At 37.8% G+C, this 21,036-nt stretch overlaps 3 protein-coding genes and 2 pseudogenes across 5 annotated transcripts; 3 read left to right on the plus strand and 2 right to left on the minus strand.

The window, feature by feature from the left end:
* The first annotated feature begins 1,497 nt into the window (after positions 1–1,497).
* Positions 1,498–4,126, plus strand: LOC113673486 (uncharacterized; annotated as a pseudogene).
* Positions 4,127–5,414: 1,288 nt separating this feature from the next.
* On the plus strand, positions 5,415–10,756 carry LOC149049652 (uncharacterized). Its single transcript, XM_089198637.1, has 2 exons — positions 5,415–5,565; positions 6,243–10,756. The coding sequence occupies exons 1-2, from the start codon at positions 5,415–5,417 to the stop codon at positions 9,620–9,622; spliced, it is 3,531 nt and encodes a 1,176-aa protein (XP_089054763.1). The 3' UTR covers positions 9,623–10,756.
* A 2,026-nt stretch (positions 10,757–12,782) lies between these two features.
* LOC113673422 (mitochondrial carnitine/acylcarnitine carrier protein pseudogene) lies at positions 12,783–13,706 on the plus strand (annotated as a pseudogene).
* Positions 13,707–14,004: 298 nt separating this feature from the next.
* Positions 14,005–15,687, minus strand: LOC149049653 (uncharacterized). Its single transcript, XM_089198640.1, has 5 exons — positions 15,631–15,687; positions 15,438–15,567; positions 14,922–15,001; positions 14,701–14,748; positions 14,005–14,486 (listed from the first exon to the last, which is right to left on the minus strand). The coding sequence occupies exons 1-5, from the start codon at positions 15,685–15,687 to the stop codon at positions 14,355–14,357; spliced, it is 447 nt and encodes a 148-aa protein (XP_089054766.1). The 3' UTR covers positions 14,005–14,354.
* A 318-nt stretch (positions 15,688–16,005) lies between these two features.
* On the minus strand, positions 16,006–20,949 carry LOC113673421 (uncharacterized). Of its 3 annotated transcripts, XM_089198681.1 has the most exons (9): positions 20,735–20,949; positions 20,546–20,607; positions 20,080–20,159; positions 18,851–18,966; positions 18,473–18,579; positions 18,228–18,286; positions 17,849–18,081; positions 16,788–17,081; positions 16,006–16,305 (listed from the first exon to the last, which is right to left on the minus strand). In XM_089198681.1, exons 4-9 carry the CDS (start codon positions 18,909–18,911, stop codon positions 16,073–16,075), a joined length of 987 nt encoding a protein of 328 aa, XP_089054807.1. In that variant the 5' UTR covers positions 18,912–18,966; positions 20,080–20,159; positions 20,546–20,607; positions 20,735–20,949; the 3' UTR covers positions 16,006–16,072. The 3 variants fall into 3 exon arrangements, with proteins under 3 accessions (XP_089054807.1, XP_089054808.1, XP_089054809.1); XM_089198682.1 differs by lacking the exon at positions 20,546–20,607 and having other exon boundaries at positions 20,735–20,783; XM_089198683.1 differs by lacking the exon at positions 20,735–20,949 and having other exon boundaries at positions 20,546–20,617.
* Positions 20,950–21,036: the final 87 nt, after the last annotated feature.

Here is a 21,036-nt window from a genome sequence, read left to right on the forward strand (position 1 = left end):
GAGGGATGAGGAAAGCGCGCTAAAAGGTTGCCATGCGTTGTTAGATGCTATAAAAATCCACTCACAAAAAAAGAGGGTGGATCCCAAACTCCGAAGAAAAATATCTATTGAACTTGTTAAATTAACCACAACATTGGGTTGAATAAAAATTCCGAAACTTCTTAAATTTCCAAAAAAGGGTAACAAATTTGTGTTTCAAGTAACAATTTTTCTCTTCCTCTTTCCACTTTTTAATCTTTTTTGTATTCACACGAAGCGCGTGATTTAATAAATTAGCCAATCTCATCAAGAACTCTAACCTTGACATTGGCAAACTGACATGGACATTTTTCGCTTATTTTAAGTTTGTTTTCGCGGGGTTGAGCTTCAGTTTGAGCTTTCGTTTGCGTAAACTTGTTACCCCTTTCTTTGGAATTTGCAGAAGTTTCAGAATTTTTATTTTATCCAAATTTTGTGCTTCATTTAACAAGTTTAACACGTATTTTCTGCGTAGTTTGGACTCTAGCCTCTTTTTTCGAGAGTAGAAGCCTATGATTGTGTTCACATAAATATACTCAAATGATTTCATGATGTTTTCGTCTTTCCCGCAAACCTCATATGATCGATACGATGCTCAGGTAAGGCTACAGAATGTATTCGAAGACTAAAAACCAAAACACTAAAAGACTAATTAACAGCGGAATAATAAGCGTGCTATGCGATTGTTTTGCACATAATACAAGTGACCATTATACTCATTGCTCGTACTTTACCCCACTCGTACGGTACTCGTACGGGACTCGTACGGGACTCGTGCGGGACTCGTACGGGACTCGTACGGGACTCGTACGGGACTCGTACTATTCTCACCTGTTGTTTCTGATAAAATGTGCTAAAACGGTGGATTTTCTTGTTAAAAAGTAATTATTGCAAACGTAACGAAAATAGTCACCTCCGCAACAATTGTTTGTTTAAAAACATGTACCAGATTTCTATCTCTATGGCCTCCACGGCCATAAAGCTTGATAAAAGTAAGTCGACCGATTTTCAACATTTGCTGACCAAAACTCGATTTATTTAACAATTATTCCCTGAAGTAGGGGTAAATAATACTTTCTAATTACATCTAAGATAGCCCACCAGCTTGTGCTAAAAGCATTATTAACCTGGATGGTATATACTAAAGACGTTTAATCTTACTAGAGTCGTACAGTTGAGTCACCATCGATTCATATCATTTAAAGGATTAAAACGAAAAATTAACATATCATGATTCTAGAAAAATAAAATTTGTTCATTTTTCGGACGACCTAGACGACTTGGCAGCGAGTTACTTGCTTCAATTCGTTATCCACGTCAGAATCATAAAGATCAATAATGAAATAATCAAATAATTATCTGCTATGTTCGTTTGCGCATGCACCTTTCAGTTTCCAAGTCCATTCCTCTACAGCATTCCATGGCTTGTTAATTAAATTGGATATATTTCAGTCCAGTACATGGTCTTAAGTTGACAGCATGTGGCAGAGAACTGCCTGTGTTTTACCAGTGGTGATATTTTTTATCGCAGGATCGAATATTTCTTATAGTTCTGACACAGGTTGGTCAACTAATAAAGCTCTGAGTCTTTTGTTACACTTGTTACAGCATGTTATGTTATAGAATGCTCTTTAGGAATGTCATTATTATTGAAAAACAAATGATTTTTACAGGCATAGTCACGAGGATAGAAAACAAGGACCGTGAGAAAGAGTTTGTTACTAAAAGGCATGTTATGTTATAGCACGCTCTTTAGGAGTGTCATTATTATTGAAAAACAAATAATTTTCACAGGCATAGTCACGAGGAAAGAAAACAAGGACCGGGAGAAAGAGTTTATAACTAAAAGGCAGTTTAGACGAGGAATTGGTGAGTATTGGTTGTCTTGGGGTTATTCTTCTAAGATGCATTTAAATTATGCAGCGTAATACGTGGTATCACTGTAGGTCAGTCGACTGAGTTCCTTTGATTAAATATAACTATTTGACAGCCACAATAGGGAAAGTTTTTTTTAATATTCTGAGTATATGGGGTAATTGACAAGTATGGCTTGATTTTGTTCTTGATAAAGATTCAGTCTTTCCGGATATAAGTGCAATAATGCGTAATTGCTATAAGTACCACTTTGGTTGTGACTTCTGAACTGCCGCAACAAACAAAATATTCCTTTTTGTTTTTGCTCCTTAGATTTGATAATGATAAAAACTGAATCAAATTATGGTAAAAGAAAAAAATAGCAAGAAATTTGTAAACTGATCATTAATTAAGTAAATGAAAATACAGAAAACAGAAAGCGCAGCCACTCTGAAAGAGCAAATGCTAATCGCGCTACGTGGTCGGCCATGCTTTATAAGGACCTTTAAAACGGCAGAAGAAAAAAGGACGTTTATCGTGTTCAAGCACATACGAACATAAACAAGTTTCAAGTAAATAAGTGTACAAATGAACAACTAGAAATGATTGATCTCTTGGAGAATTTTGTAATAAGTAAGAATCTTAAATATAGGATATTCTTTGATAGAATTTCAGATTGAGACGAATATTAATTTTTGTACAGTAGTTGAATTCCCTTTCTGGTAAGGAACATGAATTTCTAAAGCCACTCAAGCTTCACATTGGTGCACCTATTAACACTATTGAAAAAACATATTTTTAAAAGTAATTGAGAGTCTACCAGAACAAAAACCATATAAAAATAGGGTCCTCTGCAAATACAACTCAGGTGTACCTGGTTTATCAAAAATGGACTGCAGTGGTAATTCTAGTCACCACAGAACGTAATCATCTTGATGTTGTTATTTTTGGTAGTTTGTTGATCCATTTTATTCAGTTATTCATCTATAATTTTTCTTAAGGTGAAGAGCTTAACACATTGAAAGACAAAGCAAAACAGGCGAGCTCCGTCTTCAAATGGCTAAAGAGAAACTGGCAGAAACTCTTTCTGATCTTCGTTGCCATATTTTCATTGCTAGTGGTTGTGGGGATCTACAGAAGATGTTTCTCCGATTCTGGGTGAGTGCAGAGGCTTGATTTGGACATTATACTCCCATTTTTATAAGATTTAGCTCAAACTCCGCTTGTCGTTGTAGTTGGCTTGCGTGCGGGTTAAAAAAAATTAAAGATCATGTGTTTCAGAAATAAGCCCTTGCAAAGGTTAATAGAAATATAAAAAGTTAGAGAGAAAGGAAAGCAAATTTCATATGAAAGATAGTCAAAAGTAGCTTCAGAGGTAGGAGCTACTGTAGGGTCGAGGAGTATATTACTAGTATTGATCGTGAGAAATGCCTTAAATGATCTTCAAATAACAAACACAACCTTCTATTTATTTCTAGTTCTGGCGAAGATAATGAACAACCAAACGTAATCGTCATAAAAATGCCCAGGCCAGATGACAAGGAGAAAGGCGCAACTAAGTAGGCAAATATGATAGAGGGAAGTTCTACTGGTGATGAAAACTATGGAAAGAGAGGAAACAGTTCCACCCATGGGAAAAATAGCACTACTGGAGGTCACAAAGAGGAAGCTACCAACTCAAAATTTGCTGAAAAATCGGCTTCAAGGGGCTGAAAAATTCCGATAAAATCGTCTTCGGTTTTAGTAACAAGCAAAAGTAAACACCATGAGATGGATAGGGAGCTTACATGTCTTCAGCCAATATCTCTAAAACCCGATTTAAACGAAGTCACTTCTCAGATATGTGCCTTGGATGGTATTCCCATATCTGGATATACCACATTTCAACAAACTGATTATTACAAACTCTATTTTCATTTCAAACAATATATTATCAATGAAAAAAATTTTGACAATCAACCCAATTTGCAGCTTATCAGAGTCTGCCAGGGAAGTACGAGTGATGGGCCTTTCCCATTCATACCGCTTATAAAGAACGCGGTGACGTCATTGATGGCGAAATATTATGATGCTTACATTCCCACTGCAAGTACTAACACCGAGTTACCGCTGACTATATCGCTATAAAGGAGAGTGTATATGTATTACTTGTGAAGCCAACTTGAAAGGGTCGTTTAATCAAAATCAATGACATAATTACGTAGATACAAGGGTGCCAATGAGATGGTTGTAACTAGTTTCTTGTAAAGAAGTCAGTGTTTTAACTCCAAGTCATCTTGTGGAAGACCCTTTGTTTCCATATCTGTTAACGGACATTAAAGGTCCATCGATGTCAACCTCGTCTAAACCCCGATGAATTTTGAATAACTTATGCAGAATATAACCGACTAGCTGTTATCTGGACGAACCACTGATGTTTTTATTGTAATGCTGGTGCAGAACTTTAAGACGAAATGGAAATAAAAACGTGTGTAGAACTTAAACAATGCCGGTCAGTTAACAAGAGCTCTAAGTCAGTGATGTGGGCTACAGCTATCTAGTGGATAGGTTCTGGGGCCTGAGCAGTGACTATATATGTTGTGATGTTGAGTTAGACAGACAGATTGACAGACAGGCAGATCTAAATAACACACGGCCAAACTACGACCTCTCCAACCACAGTTCGACAGAAATTCAAACCAAAATAGAAAAAGACAACTTGGGTGAACATTTCAGGAGGATTCAAGTCCAATCCAAGATCAGATACCCTGATACAGATATTGCTGAGACATAAGTAAAGTACGCTTTCCTTTGTTATAAAACCCTTCAATGAAACCTGCCGAACTGACTCTAGCAATTTTAAATGTTTTAAAACCAGAAACAAACAAACAACAAGCATCAGTAGGAAAGCAAAACAGATCAAACCAGTCCTCAGGCCTGAGTAAGGATCAGGGCGGAGTGGGAAAACTTCATTCCTGGAAACGACTACCTCAACTCTTCTCTAGTCTCCCACGGTTATCATGGTGGACTATGCGAGCTGGTGATACCACGATTGTGCAACAAGGGAGCAGAGGGGCATTTTGCTGCGCATGCGGCAGTGAAGTTCTGTTTGTTGAGAGTAACCGTTGGCATGGGCCCGCGCCGCGCGTTCGTATTTGTTTCCCGCCAGTTTTCGAATAGATGCGGCAGTAGTGGAGCACGAAATACAATGGCTCTTCTATTTGTGTTCGTTGTCATTCTCGAGATTTTTTCTCAATGTTACTTGGCTGAAAGCGCGAAACAATCGAAAAATGGTTGCGTAGTGTGCGGGAGAAAGTCCCAGCCGCGTTACTTTCAAAAGGCGAAAAGTTATGAAAAAGAATTCAAGTGTTGTTTTGGGATAGTAGGGAGAGCGATCGATACAGAGGACGTTATTTGTGAAGGATGTAGGAGGGCTGTAGAAGAACACAGGCGAACTGGAAATTCGTTTCAGCATGTTAGTGCTATCTCATGTTATCACTGAACACTTGAAGCAAAAATTAAAATTTAACCTAAGTTTTTTTTTTGTTCAAAAGTTTGTTGACATGAATCGCAACCAACGGGGACGAATACCCAAACACAAAAGATCAATGTTGAGTAAAGAAAAGTCAGATAGCAGTAGTACTAGAGAGATGGTAGTTGTATCCAGGGAGAGTTTATTAGAAATGGAGGAAAAATTACGGATTTTATCAGCGAGTAAGTAACCTTTTTTCAATCATTTGTCTTGGAAATTCCAGATTTGGAAGCTGAAATTAGCAATATTAGACACTTTAAAATCTACTTTGAAAAAAAGGAACGCATCTTCAAATAAGTTTGTAAGGTGACAAATTTCATTTAAAATTGAATACTTTATTTGGACCAAACTACCCCTGAACCAAAACATATAGGAATTGCACCATTTGTGGAGGAATAGTTGCGAAGGCATCCTCAGCTTCTGAATGGCATGTCTGAAAGGATAAGAATATGCAAATTAAAACCAGTCAAACTTTTGGGCTTCCTGTTGAAATGTAAATTACTGAATAAAGATTGCTGGCCAATTCCAACACTAACCCCCACTGGTTAATGTGTTGTGTTGGTAACTTCAATCTTCGACCTTTTTAAATAACAAGCATTTTGTAACAACCTGATGGTCTGACAAGACTCTTATTACAGGCAATAAAAACAAACTTGTACAACTGATAGTATCCTTGATACTGAAAGTCAAACTTATTTCCATAGCTTGTATCCCCCAGGAACAAGACTGAACAAAACTAGATGACTAAATCAAAATAATGAGAAGAGTTTTGTTAACCTCGCTATGATATTATACATTGTGGCAGAAGTAGTAATGAAACTTGTTTTTGAGAACTACCATGAGGCTTTCACACAATGAGCCCCTAATTATTATGACTTGCGACAATATGAAATTGAGATTTCAGTTGAATGCAAATTTTATTTCCCACCCAATGTAGGATGCGATATGACAGAGGAAATAGCATTGGTCAAGAAAAAGATTTATGATGACATAGTAGTTAACAAGGCAGAAACAGTGTATGATCCAGACAGTTTTAGAGAGTTTTGCATATCAGCAGGTGCAACAAAGTTATTCGACACTATTCTGGATTCAGTCACTGGTTCTCGGCATTCCACAGACCGCATACATCTAAACAAAAAAAGAGTTGTTTCATTCATTTACAATTTGTGCTACTGCCTCAGCCAAACATGCAATCCTCTTCAAATGGATCATGCTCTTTATCTCAAGAGTAATCTCATAAATCAAGAGGGCATTGAAACAGAACATATCATGGGGCATGCATGTTCCAGAAGAACTTTAAACAATGTTATACACAAAATGTCACAGTCTCATTTCAAATCTTTTGAAGATTTTATAACCACAGCTACAGATCGCAAATGGCTAATAGTGCTAATAATTGATGATTTCACAGCTATTCACACAAAAAGAAGACCACAAGAGGAAAAATTGTCAGAGGCAAAGACAATGTGTACCATAGTTGTCAAAGCTTTTAAAGATATTCCAGCTGTACCTGTAACGCATGCCCTTTGTACTCATGACCAAAATGGTATAGATATTGAAGCATGCATACAACTAATTACTGCTGCATCATCCATGCACAACATCAGTGAGAGTTATGCTTCTGTGATGCCTGACTGGCTCACCAACGCATTTTTTAATCCTGAATTTGAGAGACATAGAATCCACATTCATCAATACTGTGACAGTGACAATGTGCGAACAATGCGCAAAATGGATGATTTGCACCTATTAGATTTTGTAGAACTGAGACTGAAGTCAAAGGGGGACTTTGATACTGCCTATGATGTAGCAATGCACACTGGCTTGGCTGCTTATTTAAAGAAATTTATTGTTTTTCAGCCAGGAGATTGGCCATGCCAATTTTATTGTAGACAAATCATATACGAATCACTTAAGAAATTTGTCAGCTCTCATCCAGGATTTTCAGATGCTCCTCTGCAACAGGACAATATTTTACCTGATCATTCCTCATATTCTTTTCCAATGACATCTGGTACTACTGACAATCTCTTGAACAACAGCTTGCCACAAGCAACATCACAGTCATCCATTCTGTCATTAGTACCAACTATTGGGCCACTTCACATTTCCCTAAACAGCAGAGAACACATTGTTCATTCCTATCATCCATTTTTCAAAACAGTTTATGAAACAATTTTCCCAAGAAGCAAATTGGCAGATAATCCCAAACCCTGGAGGATTAGTCTGATTCTTGAGATTGTTTATGGTGGTTGGACACTTATACGCCGCACTGTGATGTCAAAGTTCTCCCGCTTCAAGGATGCAGAGTATGGGACCCTATTCACTTTACTAGACAGCTATATACCTTTGGTGTTGTCGATATATAGCATTTCTTTCAAACTTAACAATTTCTCTGAGTATTTTCGAGCAATGATCAGGATTTGGATCATGTTTACTTGCCTTCAACGCAGGCACTATAACAAAGCACCACTTATTTGGATCAACATGTGCTCTCACTGGGGAAAACATGCTCCACAACTGTATAATCTAATAAGGAATTACATTGCCATTTTTGATGAATATCCAGTGGAAAACACTCATAGCATACTCCGTTCACAGACAAAAGGTTCTGATTCTGCGGATGAACTTAGAAAGAAAGCAAAGTCCATTTTCCAGTCAAAGGGTAAACAATCACACTACAGGTCATTTTTCACCACACCTAAGCAGTTTTCTTTCTCACACAACCAACTTCGCTTACTAAAAGTGAGATGTGCTCAAGCACTGTCCTCCATGTTTATAAAAATCTCTCAGAGTCCAGGGCAGAGTCAGTTCTCCTCAAACAACAGCTGCAACACAAGTGTTCCAACTCATGTCACACTGCCAACAATGTCCCCCAACAAAAATATGAAGATGACTGTTTTACCTTTAGGGTATCACTGTGATATCAAGCCGGATCAAACAAAAAAATGTGATTTACCTCTGTGTAACATTTCCAGCCAAGATGAGGATTGGACCCTCTTGCATGGTTGTTTTCACTCATTCCATGATGTTTGCCTTAATGGATCAACTTCATGTCCACTGTGTAAGGAGTTTCTAAAAAAAAAAGTAAAAGAGCTTGGTGAGACAGCTAAAAAAGCCATTCTACATCCTGCATCTAACATGCATGAAACTGAATCCCAAACTAATCACAGTAATGAAACATCAGCAGTGCCAACATATTTATTAACTGAAATCCCTGGGGTAGAAGAAGTTGAGAGGGAAGAGTTTGATAGGGTTGTCAAACAGTTAAACGATGAAATTTCCAACCTAAATCCAGCAACTCAACCACTCACATCTTCCAACCTTAGCCAGAGTCAAACTTACAACCAAACCACACCTTCACCCAACAAGGCACCTCCCCACTGTAGACAATGTCACCATCCTGTTCGTGGACACAAGAGGCTTAACAATGCACAGGTCAAATGTTATTTCTGTGAAAATGGTACCTGCACAGTTAGTGATGACATCAGTAGCTCAAATTGCCCTTGTTCATGGCACACAGCAAACCAGCATGAGAGTAATCAGAGTACTTGCAACAACCAGTCAGCTTCATTACCAACACCAGATTCTCAGACCACTCTTCGCATAAATGTCACTATTGCACAACATCTTGATGTAACTGAGTGGCTCCTGCCCTCATACATTTGCCAGTCCTCCATTGGTGGAAGACCTAATGGTAGTAATGCCTGCACTGTGATTGCAGTACTTGCTGCACTTGATTTTCTGGAGGGAACCCTTCAAATTCCCACGCAGTTACAAGACCTCAACATTACTATACCTATGTATACTAATGTCATGATAAAAGGAAATCAGTTATATGACTCTTTCCACCTGCCAATTCAGCAACCAAATTTGGAAGTCAGACAGGTCCTTCAGCATGGAAAAAATGATAAACATTTGAAGAAACTTGAAATCACTTCAGACCTGGGTTTCTTTACTGTGAGAGACCTTGAAGACCACCTCACACAACACCATCATATGCATCCATCATTTGCAGCTGTATTGATTGTGCCACCAGACAAGTCAATGGTACTTTGTTTCAATCAGACAAGTATTTGTCTTTTTGAAAGTCACACTCATGGTCTCCAGGGGGGCATTATTGCCACCAGTTCCTCTGGAAATGTCAGCCACTTTGTCAAATATCTAGAAAGGATGGTTATGCGAGACTGGAAGAATGGATTACATGGATCAAACATAGCAGTTTTAAAGCTGAAATAAATTTTGAAAAAGGTTTAATTAGACATTAGAAACAGAACAAGCAGGATTATGATAATTGAGTACTTGTCCATTTGTTGTAACAAAGCAAGTTTGATTAAGTAAGTCTGTAAGCATCGTCTAAAACTTTGACTTAAAACTAATTTCGCAAGGCAGAAGCATTTTTGTGAAATAAGCATGACAGAATAAAGCTGACGTCATTCGTATCGTAAAACGAAAATAGAGAAAGCGTCACCTGTTTAAACTCGTGAGGAAGAGTCCACGCATTTTTTAGGGGTAATTGGACTAGTTTGACCGAAAGCCAAATTAATAAACAATTAACTGACAGTGGTGAGGGCTTTGGGGGCGAGTGAGATAAATAAGTTCTATCGAAGTTTTTCCTCCATTTAGCACCTGAAGCCCAAAAAAGCAATTGAAAAAATTCCCACTAAAACTCAGGAAAAGATAAGCTTAAGCCGGAGTTGATGAAAACCAAACTATAACCGGTGCTAAGACACATGCCTACCTACTATGTTCAACAGACTTGGAGAGCAAAAGGGCCAAAGACAGTTGTGAGCCATGACTTGGAAAATCCACCTAAACCTGCCAAAAACGAATTCGCCGAAGGTTGTTGTAAGAGCAACTCAATCCTGAAGCTGGATGATTTTTTAAAGCCTTGTGTCTAATGTGACTACAAAGAGAAAGAAAAGATGACGTTATCTGAAGTGATTTGAAGCTTGGGGGCCACCTCGAACTTAACGCAATTTTATTTCAAAGTTGAAGTAAATTAAGATCACGTTCTAAATTAACTTCTTTCATCGGATCAAATATCTCACGATCGTCTTCGAATACAACTTTGTGATTTTTACAAGTAAAACATCGACATCTTAAGACTAACCTCCAAGGTTTGCTGTCTCATCTACACATCTTGATCTTCAGTAAATCAAATCTCAAACTTCAAGTTTTCGGGCTTTTTTCGTGTTTTGTTCGTACTTTGATCATTAAAATATCCTCATCAGAGGGGCCAGCAAACACCACGAGTATTCACAGAGTTAGAAATATTGGTATACTTGTCATTTTCTTTCATCCCTCTCCAAAAAGTATTATAAAAAAGTGTCGATCGCCCAGTTGAAAACCCGCAGAAGCGCGCTGAACGTATCACAATGGCGCCGAACGCGCCGAACTAAATTCTACTGGCGCATGCGCAGCAAAATGCCCCTCTGCTGCAACAAGGGTACAAATTGCACAGGTCTGAAGATAAGTTATTTGGTGTTAAAAGGTAAGAATTAATTTTTTACAATTTTGGGAGCAACTTCAGAATACCCCGCAACTCATTTACATGTCATTGAATAAGAATAGCGTCTATTGTGTTATGCCTCGATCTTCAAAGCCTCCCGACACATGTAAGTGAGGCGGACCAAAGTTTCGGGGTATTCTGAAGTTTAGCCCAATTTTGTCTAATGTGAGATGCAAATGGGGTCAAAACTTTCGTATAACCCATACTTCATCGGTAGACAGTACTTACGCAATGTCTTTATGAAAGATTCCTGTGGAACTCACAGGCCTTTCATAATGTAAATAAGTTATTCCTTTGTCTGCAGAAGTTAGTTATATGTATTAGAGAATAATGTCACAGTGAGGCTGTAAACCAAATGTACACAACATAATATGATCGTTCACTGTTTTACAAGCCATGCTAGAGTGACGAAAGATTAAGTGTTACACATAACATTGCACGTAACACATTTGGCATCATGGTTTAAAAATTATATTTTCCCTTGCACCAATGGATCTTTCGCGATTTCTTTTTTTCCATAAATTTTTGGATTAGCTTACCAAAGTACTTGGCCAATCAGTAAATTCTGCTATGCTGTTTTCTTCGATATAATTATGTTACATCACCATAAGAGTATCATTTTTCAACTTCTGTAGTATTAATGGTAACTATAGAGGAGAGTCTGCATTTAGAGTGTTCAAGTTGAGACTTTCTTTGAAAGTTATGTAATCTTTCCTTCCAAATATCCTTTTAAGTGTTATTATTTAACTGTCATCTCAAATACCAAGGCATAGTTAGATTGGATTCTATAGTATTGTCACTTTACTGTACTCATTGGTGCAATGTTTGTGAGAAGTACACATGGGTGGAAACCTCATGTACATGGAGAATATTTATTGGAAAATCCACACATGTGTGATTGCAGTAAGCTATCGATACACCCTAAGGAAACAGAAACATATTAGTTAGCCTGCAAGACCTCAATGACACAAGTGTTTCTTCACCTGTGACCTGTGAGTAAGTTTGATATCTTCAGCAAAATAAGCTGGTGAGAGGCCTGAAGGGGTCTAGCATCCTGGGGTGTTCACCATGTATAGATAGCCCCCAGACCAAATTCATCCTCATAGCTGGAAAATTCCTATAACCTAGCCCTAGACCTTCAATCCAAGCACCCCTTCATCACTGAATCAATAAGTGAAATTGGGTTAGGGCATGGCCAGGAATGCCCTAAGATAAGTAGATAACCCCACAAGCAACTTTTCAACCTACATTTGTAACCTTTATTATTGGTCTGAGCTGTGACTGTTGACTATGCATAATTGTCACTGAACAATTATGAATGCTTGACACTCAGATTAGATTTCACTTGAAAATTTTGAACCACTCAAAAAATTCCTTTTCAGCAATTATCTACCTACTAAAGTTGAGAACATTGATATACCTGGTAAAATAAATTTGTTACAAATGAAAATTTTAAGCTAATAGTCTTAAAATGACATGGCACAAGGGAAAAGAGCTGCCAGAGCAGAAATTAAAGAAGATTTTATTTGTAATACTTAGCTAAGTCTACTGTTTACAGGGAATTGTAAGAAAAATTGAATAGAAAAACACTGCCAAAAGAAAATAGTATCACACCTCCAGAATTTCAGGGAAAGAATGCATTCACCTGCATTCACCTTTCTATGAATCTTTCCTCCATGATCTTATTTCTTCATATATGTGTGTATTATCCCATTTTTTAATTAAAAATTGTTTTTCGTCCACCCCACAGGTAAGGGTCATTGAGCTTTAACAAAGAAATATGACATGAAAGAGTGATACCATACATATATTACTGGTCAGTGCTGAACAGAGTCATTTGGATACTTCACACAAGTGTATGTCTCGTTGTGAATACATCTGGGGAAAATGAGTGCAAAGGAACATGCAGTTATCCATTCCCCCCTGAGTTATTCCATAGCAGGCACAGTTGGAGGCTTGATATCAGTAATTGTGGGACACCCACTAGACACTATCAAAGTTCGTCTCCAGGCAATGGAAATTCTTGCCCAGAAGAGGAAATTTAGTGGAACATTGGATTGTATTATGCAGACTGTGAGAAAAGAAGGGGCAGTGGCTTTGTTTAAGGGTCTAACCCCACACATGGTTATGTCTGTGCCAAGCTGGAGTTTGCTGTTTTGGGGCTACGGTATGGGATTGAAACTTCAAAGTAAAGATCAAAACTTTGATAAATTGGGCTCATTTGAATTTTTCAATGCTGGCTTGTTTTCAGGTTCATGTGTAGCTGCAGTATTTGTACCTTTTTTCCATGTCAAATGTAAGCTTCAAGTCCAGCAAATTTCCAGTGAAAGCATGAAATACCGGGGTCCATTCTCTTTAGCTTTTCATATTTTAAAAACGAAAGGTGTTCAAGGGTTGTATAAAGGTCTCTCCGCTAATCTCTTAACTGCACCAGCATCAGGATGCTATTTTGTGTCTTACGAACACTTGGTAAGAACACTTATTCCCCCAGACACCTCACGTGATGACGTAGGGTCCCTTCCTGTGCTCTTGGCTGGGGGCATTGCTGGCACAATATGGTGGTTAGTGGCCCTTCCAGGTGATGTTTTAGCCAGCCGTATTTGGACTGCACCTGAGGGGAGGTACCCACGGGGAGTCCGAGATGCCTTGCGGGAGTTACTTCGTAATGAGGGTGCCTCTGCTTTGTATAAAGGAATTGTTCCCGTGCTGTTGAGGGCTGCACCTGAGAGCGCTGCTTTATTCTGGGGATACGAGTTGACTTTGAAAGCCATCAATTGGATGTCAAGAGTTTTCAATCCATCCTCAGAATGACTCGACGCAGGCGTTGGAACGATCACGGCTAAGAATTGCAGATCACTTAATGAGCCTTGAACTATCATAGTGTCAAGGCACCAAACTGATACATAAGGCCAGCACAAAGTTCAGAAATGTTAACTATGATAATGAACAAAGTGTATCGTTGGGAAATTTGAATTACAAAACACAGTCGTACTAAAAATAAGAAAAGAGGAGTAATTGTTGTCTTTTGAGGACACGGCATTAGATAACGTAACTTATTTGTGCTTAGATATTAATTTTTATAGCGTTACAGTATATTAAAAAAGCTAGATTAAAATTTTAAATAACTTTAATTATGGATAATATAAATCTAAAGAACCGAGGGTTACAGTAGTGTGGTTCTGACTGTAAATATATGAAAGTCTTATATGTGAACTTAAGATTAAGAAATAAGCACGAAAGCGATCTTCGTGGTAATGTACACTCCCTAAACAGCAGCGAAAATAAGGCCTGAAAAAAATTCAGACCTGTACAGGATTTGAACCCATGACCTCTGCAATACCGGTATCGTAGAGGTCATGGGTTCAAATCCCTTACTTGGGATGCAGACACTGTTCATTTTATTCGTGCTCCTCCTGAAATTTCAAGCAGTAGTTCTTTACATTTCTTGTAGTAGATCCGTTAGTAACTCGCTCGTGCTCGTGTTAGAAATCTTCGTGCAAAGACAGCAACTGTTGCTGATCCCATTAACATCATCCCAACCCCACCCCCTGTAACAAACTTGGATCCTCTGGTAGCTTTCACTGCTGCGATCTGGAAGACAAAAATATTGTTTAGCCAGCTATGTCATGTTTATCATTTAACTTGTGTATGCAACTTCCAAGTACAATACAGTAAAAAATGTAATGCAACAATACACACATGATTGCCGATGAAATTTTTGATGCACAACTAAGGGTTCTCTTATGTCTTTCCCCTAGAATCGTTCTGTTTATTTGATATAATCACTCCCTATAGCCAAACATACCTCTTTTACGTCCTCACTTATTTTCTCATCCTTAGCTATGGTTTCATCCTAAAATGGACCATGTGGAAATGTCATTCATCCAAGAATTAAAAAAACAGAAAAAAACATTACATACCAGATTTAATTGAACAAATTAGAAGTGATTTTCATATTTGTAACATTATTAAAACTGAAGGGAAATAATTCTGTGTGGCCTACAGTATATGTTTATTAATACGTACCGAACTAACTTTCAGCTGCATTTCCTTGACGGGAGGAGACCGACTGGGACAGGCAATGTCAGATAAAATATCACAGGGAACTGAAAGCATTTTTTAAATTCAAATTATGCTTTAAAGGTGATTAATTTCTAAGTTGTACTCTCTGTTATCATTCCGCATCAGAGAAGTAAGACTATTCGATAACTGGGGTGAAAAAAGTTTACTAATTCATTTATTCTTAGAGAACAACCTTTATCATATGTAATGAGTGTTGAAGAAAGAGAGTATCTTAGACTCCTTAAAGGATTCTTAACCGAGACCAGAACGTATATCTTTGAGCTGTTCGTTTGCTTATGCCTTCATGAAATATCTAACTGATGCAATTTGTGGTCTAAATTCCCATCAACAGAATTGTTGTAAGATTTCCAACCTCGGGCGCTTCTCCCAATTTTATGTGCACAGAGACAGTTTAGTTTCCTCCCTAAAATAGCTTTTTGCAGCAGTTCAATGCAATGCACTTGATCTACAGTATCTTACTTGGTTGGTAGTAGCAGTAGTATATTCTATTGTTAAACAGATCCTCTGATGGTCCGTACGGTGAGATGAGGCTATGGGCATTAGCATTATCCTGATCTTCGTCGTCAAATTGGAGATATTCTGAAGAAACCTTTACGAGATCAATTATAAATAATCAGTGACTTTTATTACTATTTTATTTATTTATTGTTACTTTAGAGAGGTTGACGCGCAGAGACTGAACTCCACCTATAACCCTAGTTTCCAACATTATTTCAGGAGCCTCTTTTTCATCCGCTTTTCGATTGAGTGTCGTAAAGACAAACCAAAATGAACCTGAAAACGGAAAAGGCGCGAAAACGTGGTTGAAAAACCCGCAATTGGTCTTAGTTTTGCGTACATTGCATGGGTTTTTAGACCAATCACAAACTGAAGTAAAACAAAACTAAAAAAATATTAATCCCAGATTTCTTTCGACATCATTTAATCTCCAGTGAATCATGTTTCCTTAACCTCACGAGTTGCAGAGTGAATAAGTCCTTGGATTTTTGTAATTGACAAGAATCGTAAAAAACTTAACAATGATTAACTAATCAGTCCAAGATCAGTGAAGAACTGTAGCAAGAAAAACGTCTTTATAGGGAAAAAATGTGCTATCATTGATGGAAACTTGCCTCGTAGTATCTCACTTTTTGACACCTGTGTGAGCCATAAGCAATAAGGTAAAATGGAGATCCATATGGCAGAGAAATTGGTGTGGATTTTTTGCCTGAAGTGCTACAGCAAAAATAGATTGCAGTGTTTTCTCCATATATCCCATCTGGGAGTTCTCCTCCCAGTGAATTTGGAAAATCGATCTCTGTGTTTTCATCGTCCCATCGAATCCAACCTTAAATCAAGAGAGGAAAAGTTAAGACAATTGACGGCTTTATAGGGTCCTAAAATATCGGGCCTGAAGAACTCAGTTTTGGAAAGATTTACGTCCTGAAATGGACAAAATTCTATAAAGCCTTGTTCGCTAGATCATGATTAAAATAAGTGTGAAAAAGAGGTACATCTGCTTGTTTACTGAAACGGCAATCTTTTCAAGGGACCCCCGATACCATGTTAGATTAAAAAAAGTATAGTTTCAGCATCCTTATGGAAATGTATTCTTTTTGTCTGAAGATTCAGTACTGTTAAAGTCATCCTTGGTTATAACAACTTCAGATCAAAAGATCTCGGGCCCTTTCAGCACTTTTTTATGTCACGCTCGCATTGTACTGTAGATGCCGATGCCGAACACAAATCATTAACCAGTGAAAATATGCTGTAAGCTGAGTTCATTTCATTCCTCTTATGTCGGATGATGGCCCTTCATATGACTGTCACCTTCTCGTAAGCCGGTTGGACACGAATTTCCTTTTCTGTAAATGCAATATTTTCCACTTGGCCAGGGAATTCGTTTTCCTGGTGTGTCCTTGTGAATACAGAATTCCTGTCGTATCCCATGTGGTGTCACTCTTCCAGAAAAATGACTTCCATTTGTTTTTGTGTTCGTATTTTCGACATTTTCTGAGTCTTGATATCTGAAACCTTCCAGCCACTCTTTACTTGGGCAGCCTGACTTCGGTTTAGGAAGACCGTAGCTCCCTGATGGCCAAGTGTTTCGCATTACCAAGGCGACTAGTAAGAAAAAAAAACTTATGCCTAGGTGATGATATACCGGCATTTCATTAGAAAACTTAAACAGAAATGTGACTGTGTAAATTCTTATATATGTAAGGCATACATGCACGACGCGTAGATTAAGTGTTTCCAAGAGATAATTATAATCTCTCAGTGTTTCGTAATGCATAATGCAATTCTAATGCTGTTCTTTCAATTTCAATTCAAACCAAATACCTCGGGAGTTGAGTATTTATTCAGATAGAAAGCTACAAGCCAGCTAATGAGATACTGGGATACATAAGAGTTTGACCTAAAGCAGGATGAAAGAGTTGCATGATTCTGATGAAAAGTTAAGTTTGCAGCTAAAGTCAAAGTTTAGACTCCACCTAGACCTCCCTCGGTTTTTTTTCCACTCCTCCGCAACTACAGTGCTGTTTACTATCGCGCTTTGTTTAACTAACTGAACGCCTGGAGTAGGCTTCGCAAAAAATTGAAAGGCCCTTTGACTAAATTGGGTTACCATTTCATGTGTTTCCAAGTTAAACTTCGGACCCTTCCATGATAAGGTTAGCTTGCGTTTATTACAGGTCAAACAAACAACTACCTTTGTTGGTATACATAAAGTATGTACACCGAAGTATTAACCATGCACTCGCGGAATTCTTGTCTCATCTTTGAACCACTTCTCTAGAGCTGAATTTATTGAAAGTGTCTTGTTCAAAACTTAAAAATGAAACCTTGCGAGGGAAAGAAGAAACAAAATAGCGAAAAAAAAAACTAACCATGATGCAGAAGTCGGTTTGTTCCTCGTTTCAGTTTAGGCCAAGTTCTGTTTGTCAAGCCTTGTATGGATAAAGAATCTTCTTGAACTGGTAATCCATCAAGGTCACCACTCTGCACCATGTTGAACAGATTGTAAACACTGCCTCTAGCTTTTGATTGGTCGTTAAACGACAGCTCAAAATCTGCTGCAAGGTTTCCTCGTATCGTGGACTTCTTGTTTGCTTCATGTTCCCTAGGTGTGTTAAAAAAAAAAGTCAAAGAATTTCTCCAACACACTTGAAACAACGGGAAACAAAACGTCTACGTTTGGCGACAAAGAAAGTTACTAAGCTTTGTTACAGAAAATAAAATCGAATTCAGGAAAAAGAACTGACTCACCTTAACTGAGTCACTCTGATGTTTTCAAAGTTAGAATCATTTTTGAAAGCTTCTCTTATCTTGGTAAGGAAGAAAAAAGCGTTAAAAGTCGTCGTTGTCGCAACCAACAAAAGTGCCCTTCTATAGTTCAAAAGGCAAAGTTAAAATCTTTGCAAAACATGATTATAAAATTATTTCAGGTTTGCAAGGTTAACTTTCTTAAGTAGTTTCAAATAGAAAAGGTAATTTTTTTGTCCACCACTTACCGAATGCTCTATGTTGTTAACCATCACGTGGTACTGAGAGCTTCTGGGCGATGCTCGAAGATCTTTCCATTTTTGTTTGAATGTCAACGATCCGAAGTACATTTTACCTGTATATAAAAGAGATCATGATGGAAAAAGATATACATGCATAATTATGTTCGATTGTTCTGAATGGAAAGCTTTGCTATTGATTGACACTATTTTTTTTGTTTAACAGCAGTTTTGGAAATAAAGGCATCAGATCGTTACAAAGATACTGAAAAATTTGGAAGTTTTCACTATCGTATTTATCATCCGACGAAAGTCTTAAGTCTCGTTATTCTCGAATTGAAAGCCTCCTCCCTCCGCTACTACAGAGTTGTTAAGTAGGAACCATACCTCCCAGAATAGACAAGTTGCTGTATAGTAGTAGGGAGAAAACCATGAAATATATACTCATGTCCCTCAGAAAAGCGCTTCATGGCGCCGGCAGGTCGTCCAGAGGAGAAAATTAACTAAGAATGAAAAGAAAACGTTTGTCAAAGAGTTATATTTGCCAATTTTTTTTAACATTTTATGGCAGAACGAACTCTGCACGGTGTAAACAGAGATCTTCATTAGAATTATCTTTGGAAATATGTATGACTGAATAAGGTAAGTTGAGCACTGGAGAATATCAGTTTATCTCTTTTCAGCGGTGAAGTAACATGCGCTGTCATTTGTCATCGACAGATAAATAACAATTTAATAAACTGGGGAAGGGCAATACGCCTTAATGGTGTTAATTTTGTTGAGCCCTTAAAAAACTCGGTCGTTTTATAGCGGAGCTCGCATAGCGTAGCCCCATAATTATACAAAATGGTAGTAGTAACCCATCAAGCCGAAAAAATTTGGACTTGAACAAACTTGAACTTTTAACATGCGTGTTCAACTCTACCGCGGGCACGTCAACGCCACGGCTTTGTCCAGTAGTCCAGTGGTCAGTGCACTGGGCTTCGAGTCGGACGACCCGGGTTCTAGTCCTGGCCGGGGCAAGGCGTTGTGCCCTTGAGACGTGTGGAAAAAAAAGTGCGAGCTCCGCTTTTAGGCTCGGCTAAATCTATATATTAGACTGAAATAGAATATCAGTAGTTGAAAGAATTGAATGGAATTTTATCTACATTGTATTGAAAAATTTACTCGAATTTACTTGCTCAGCCACGATATTGCTTTTAATTTGTAGTGAGACTTAGTAAATTAAATTATCCTTCAGCGAAGTTATCGTTAAAAGTGGGCGATAACTATCTGTAATTAGAGTATATAGTTTGGTTCAGGGATACACTCTTGAGCTAGCGAACCATAACCATAGTTACCGTAAACACATATTTTAATTCACGGCTGAGTTAACAGGGAGTAAAAGAACGAAGTTATTTTGGAGTTTTTTAACCTTAAGCTTACAATGGTAAAAGATCTCTCAAACAAAAGATACGAGGAAACATAGAAGGGAGGAATGAAGTCCTTAAAAATAAGGAGCATAAACAGCCAAAAGTGACCCAATAATAATAGCAATAGCATCGCTGAATATATACAACCAGGCAGACACTTAGCACCTTCAACAAGGGGTTCAGTTTTCGAATTTCTCTTCTTACCTTTTCAAAGGGATTTGGTAGTTTGCCGTCAATGTTGATACCTCAGATCTTTCAGTCGTGATATAGGTTCACTGAACAATCTTATCAAATAGACAAAACACACATTGGAACTAGAGAAAGAATGGTTCAAACGAGAGCGGTGGATACCGATATTGTTAATTATGAACGAATGTGATTTCTGTGGGTATGGCATGGTCTAATACATCCTTGGTGCTGCATTGACAAAGTCAAGCAGGTCTTTAAACAGCGGCAAACAAAATAATGTCAACATATTAAATTGAAGGTTCTTGTTTTTCCAATCTTTTTAAGTAAATTAGGTCTGAGGGTTTCATGGCACTGCTAAAGTTTCGATGAATTTCGTGGCAGTCAATTTTTTACTAACACACACACACGCACAATAAAAGAGCTCCTAAACTAAGGGAAACTATACAAAAACTAAAGTTGATGTAACCGCTTTGGCACTTACATCGCGAGCATTGAACTCAAGCGTGCTTTTTCCACTTCAAGAAAAACAACAAAGGGCGTTTACTAGAGAAAAATATTTGGTTAATAGTAGTTTTGGTAGTATAACTTTGATTTGCCTTCTAGGAAGGGAAAATGGTATTTCGTTTAGCAAGAAAGTGAATCTAAAGACATATCAGATCCATTTACTGACCTGTCTGGTAAGCCGCTGGATACCGCTTGGTAGAATTTAGAACTAAATAAGGCGTCAGTAGATTCTACCGTAGCGTGCAAAACAGACAGGTTTGACTGGTTATTTAAACCTTTCCTTGTTTGCTAAACCAAATGAAAATCTAAATCGCGATAGAGATTTTTGATTCCTACAGTACAATTTCTAGGATTAATAGCAAGCACATAAAAGTTTAAGCTGAATGGTTTTTGGTGTAATGGGAATTGGAAAAAAAAAATTTCAAAGGAAGAGAAAACGCCGTAATACCCACAAGCCTACATAATAGC

This window comes from Pocillopora damicornis, chromosome 2 (assembly GCF_964200805.1).
Source record: "Pocillopora damicornis chromosome 2, jaPocDami1.2, whole genome shotgun sequence".
NCBI classification, from domain to species: domain Eukaryota; kingdom Metazoa; phylum Cnidaria; class Anthozoa; order Scleractinia; family Pocilloporidae; genus Pocillopora; species Pocillopora damicornis.

Coding starts and splice junctions, on each gene's coding strand:
- LOC149049652 (XM_089198637.1), top strand. CDS start 5,415: ATGAATCGCAACCAACGGGGACGAATACCCAAACACAAAAGATCAATG. Junction 5,566..6,242: donor ATTACGGATTTTATCAGCGA/GTAAGTAACCTT, acceptor TCACACAATGAG/CCCCTAATTATTATGACTTG.
- LOC149049653 (XM_089198640.1), bottom strand. CDS start 15,687: ATGTTGGAAACTAGGGTTATAGGTGGAGTTCAGTCTCTGCGCGTCAAC. Junction 15,568..15,630: donor TGCGCGTCAACCTCTCTAAA/GTAACAATAAAT, acceptor GATCTCGTAAAG/GTTTCTTCAGAATATCTCCA. Junction 15,002..15,437: donor CTACTGCTACTACCAACCAA/GTAAGATACTGT, acceptor AAATGCTTTCAG/TTCCCTGTGATATTTTATCT.
- LOC113673421 (XM_089198681.1), bottom strand. CDS start 18,911: ATGAGTATATATTTCATGGTTTTCTCCCTACTACTATACAGCAACTTG. Junction 18,287..18,472: donor TTAACAACATAGAGCATTCG/GTAAGTGGTGGA, acceptor TTCCTTACCAAG/ATAAGAGAAGCTTTCAAAAA. Junction 18,082..18,227: donor ATCAGAGTGACTCAGTTAAG/GTGAGTCAGTTC, acceptor TAACACACCTAG/GGAACATGAAGCAAACAAGA.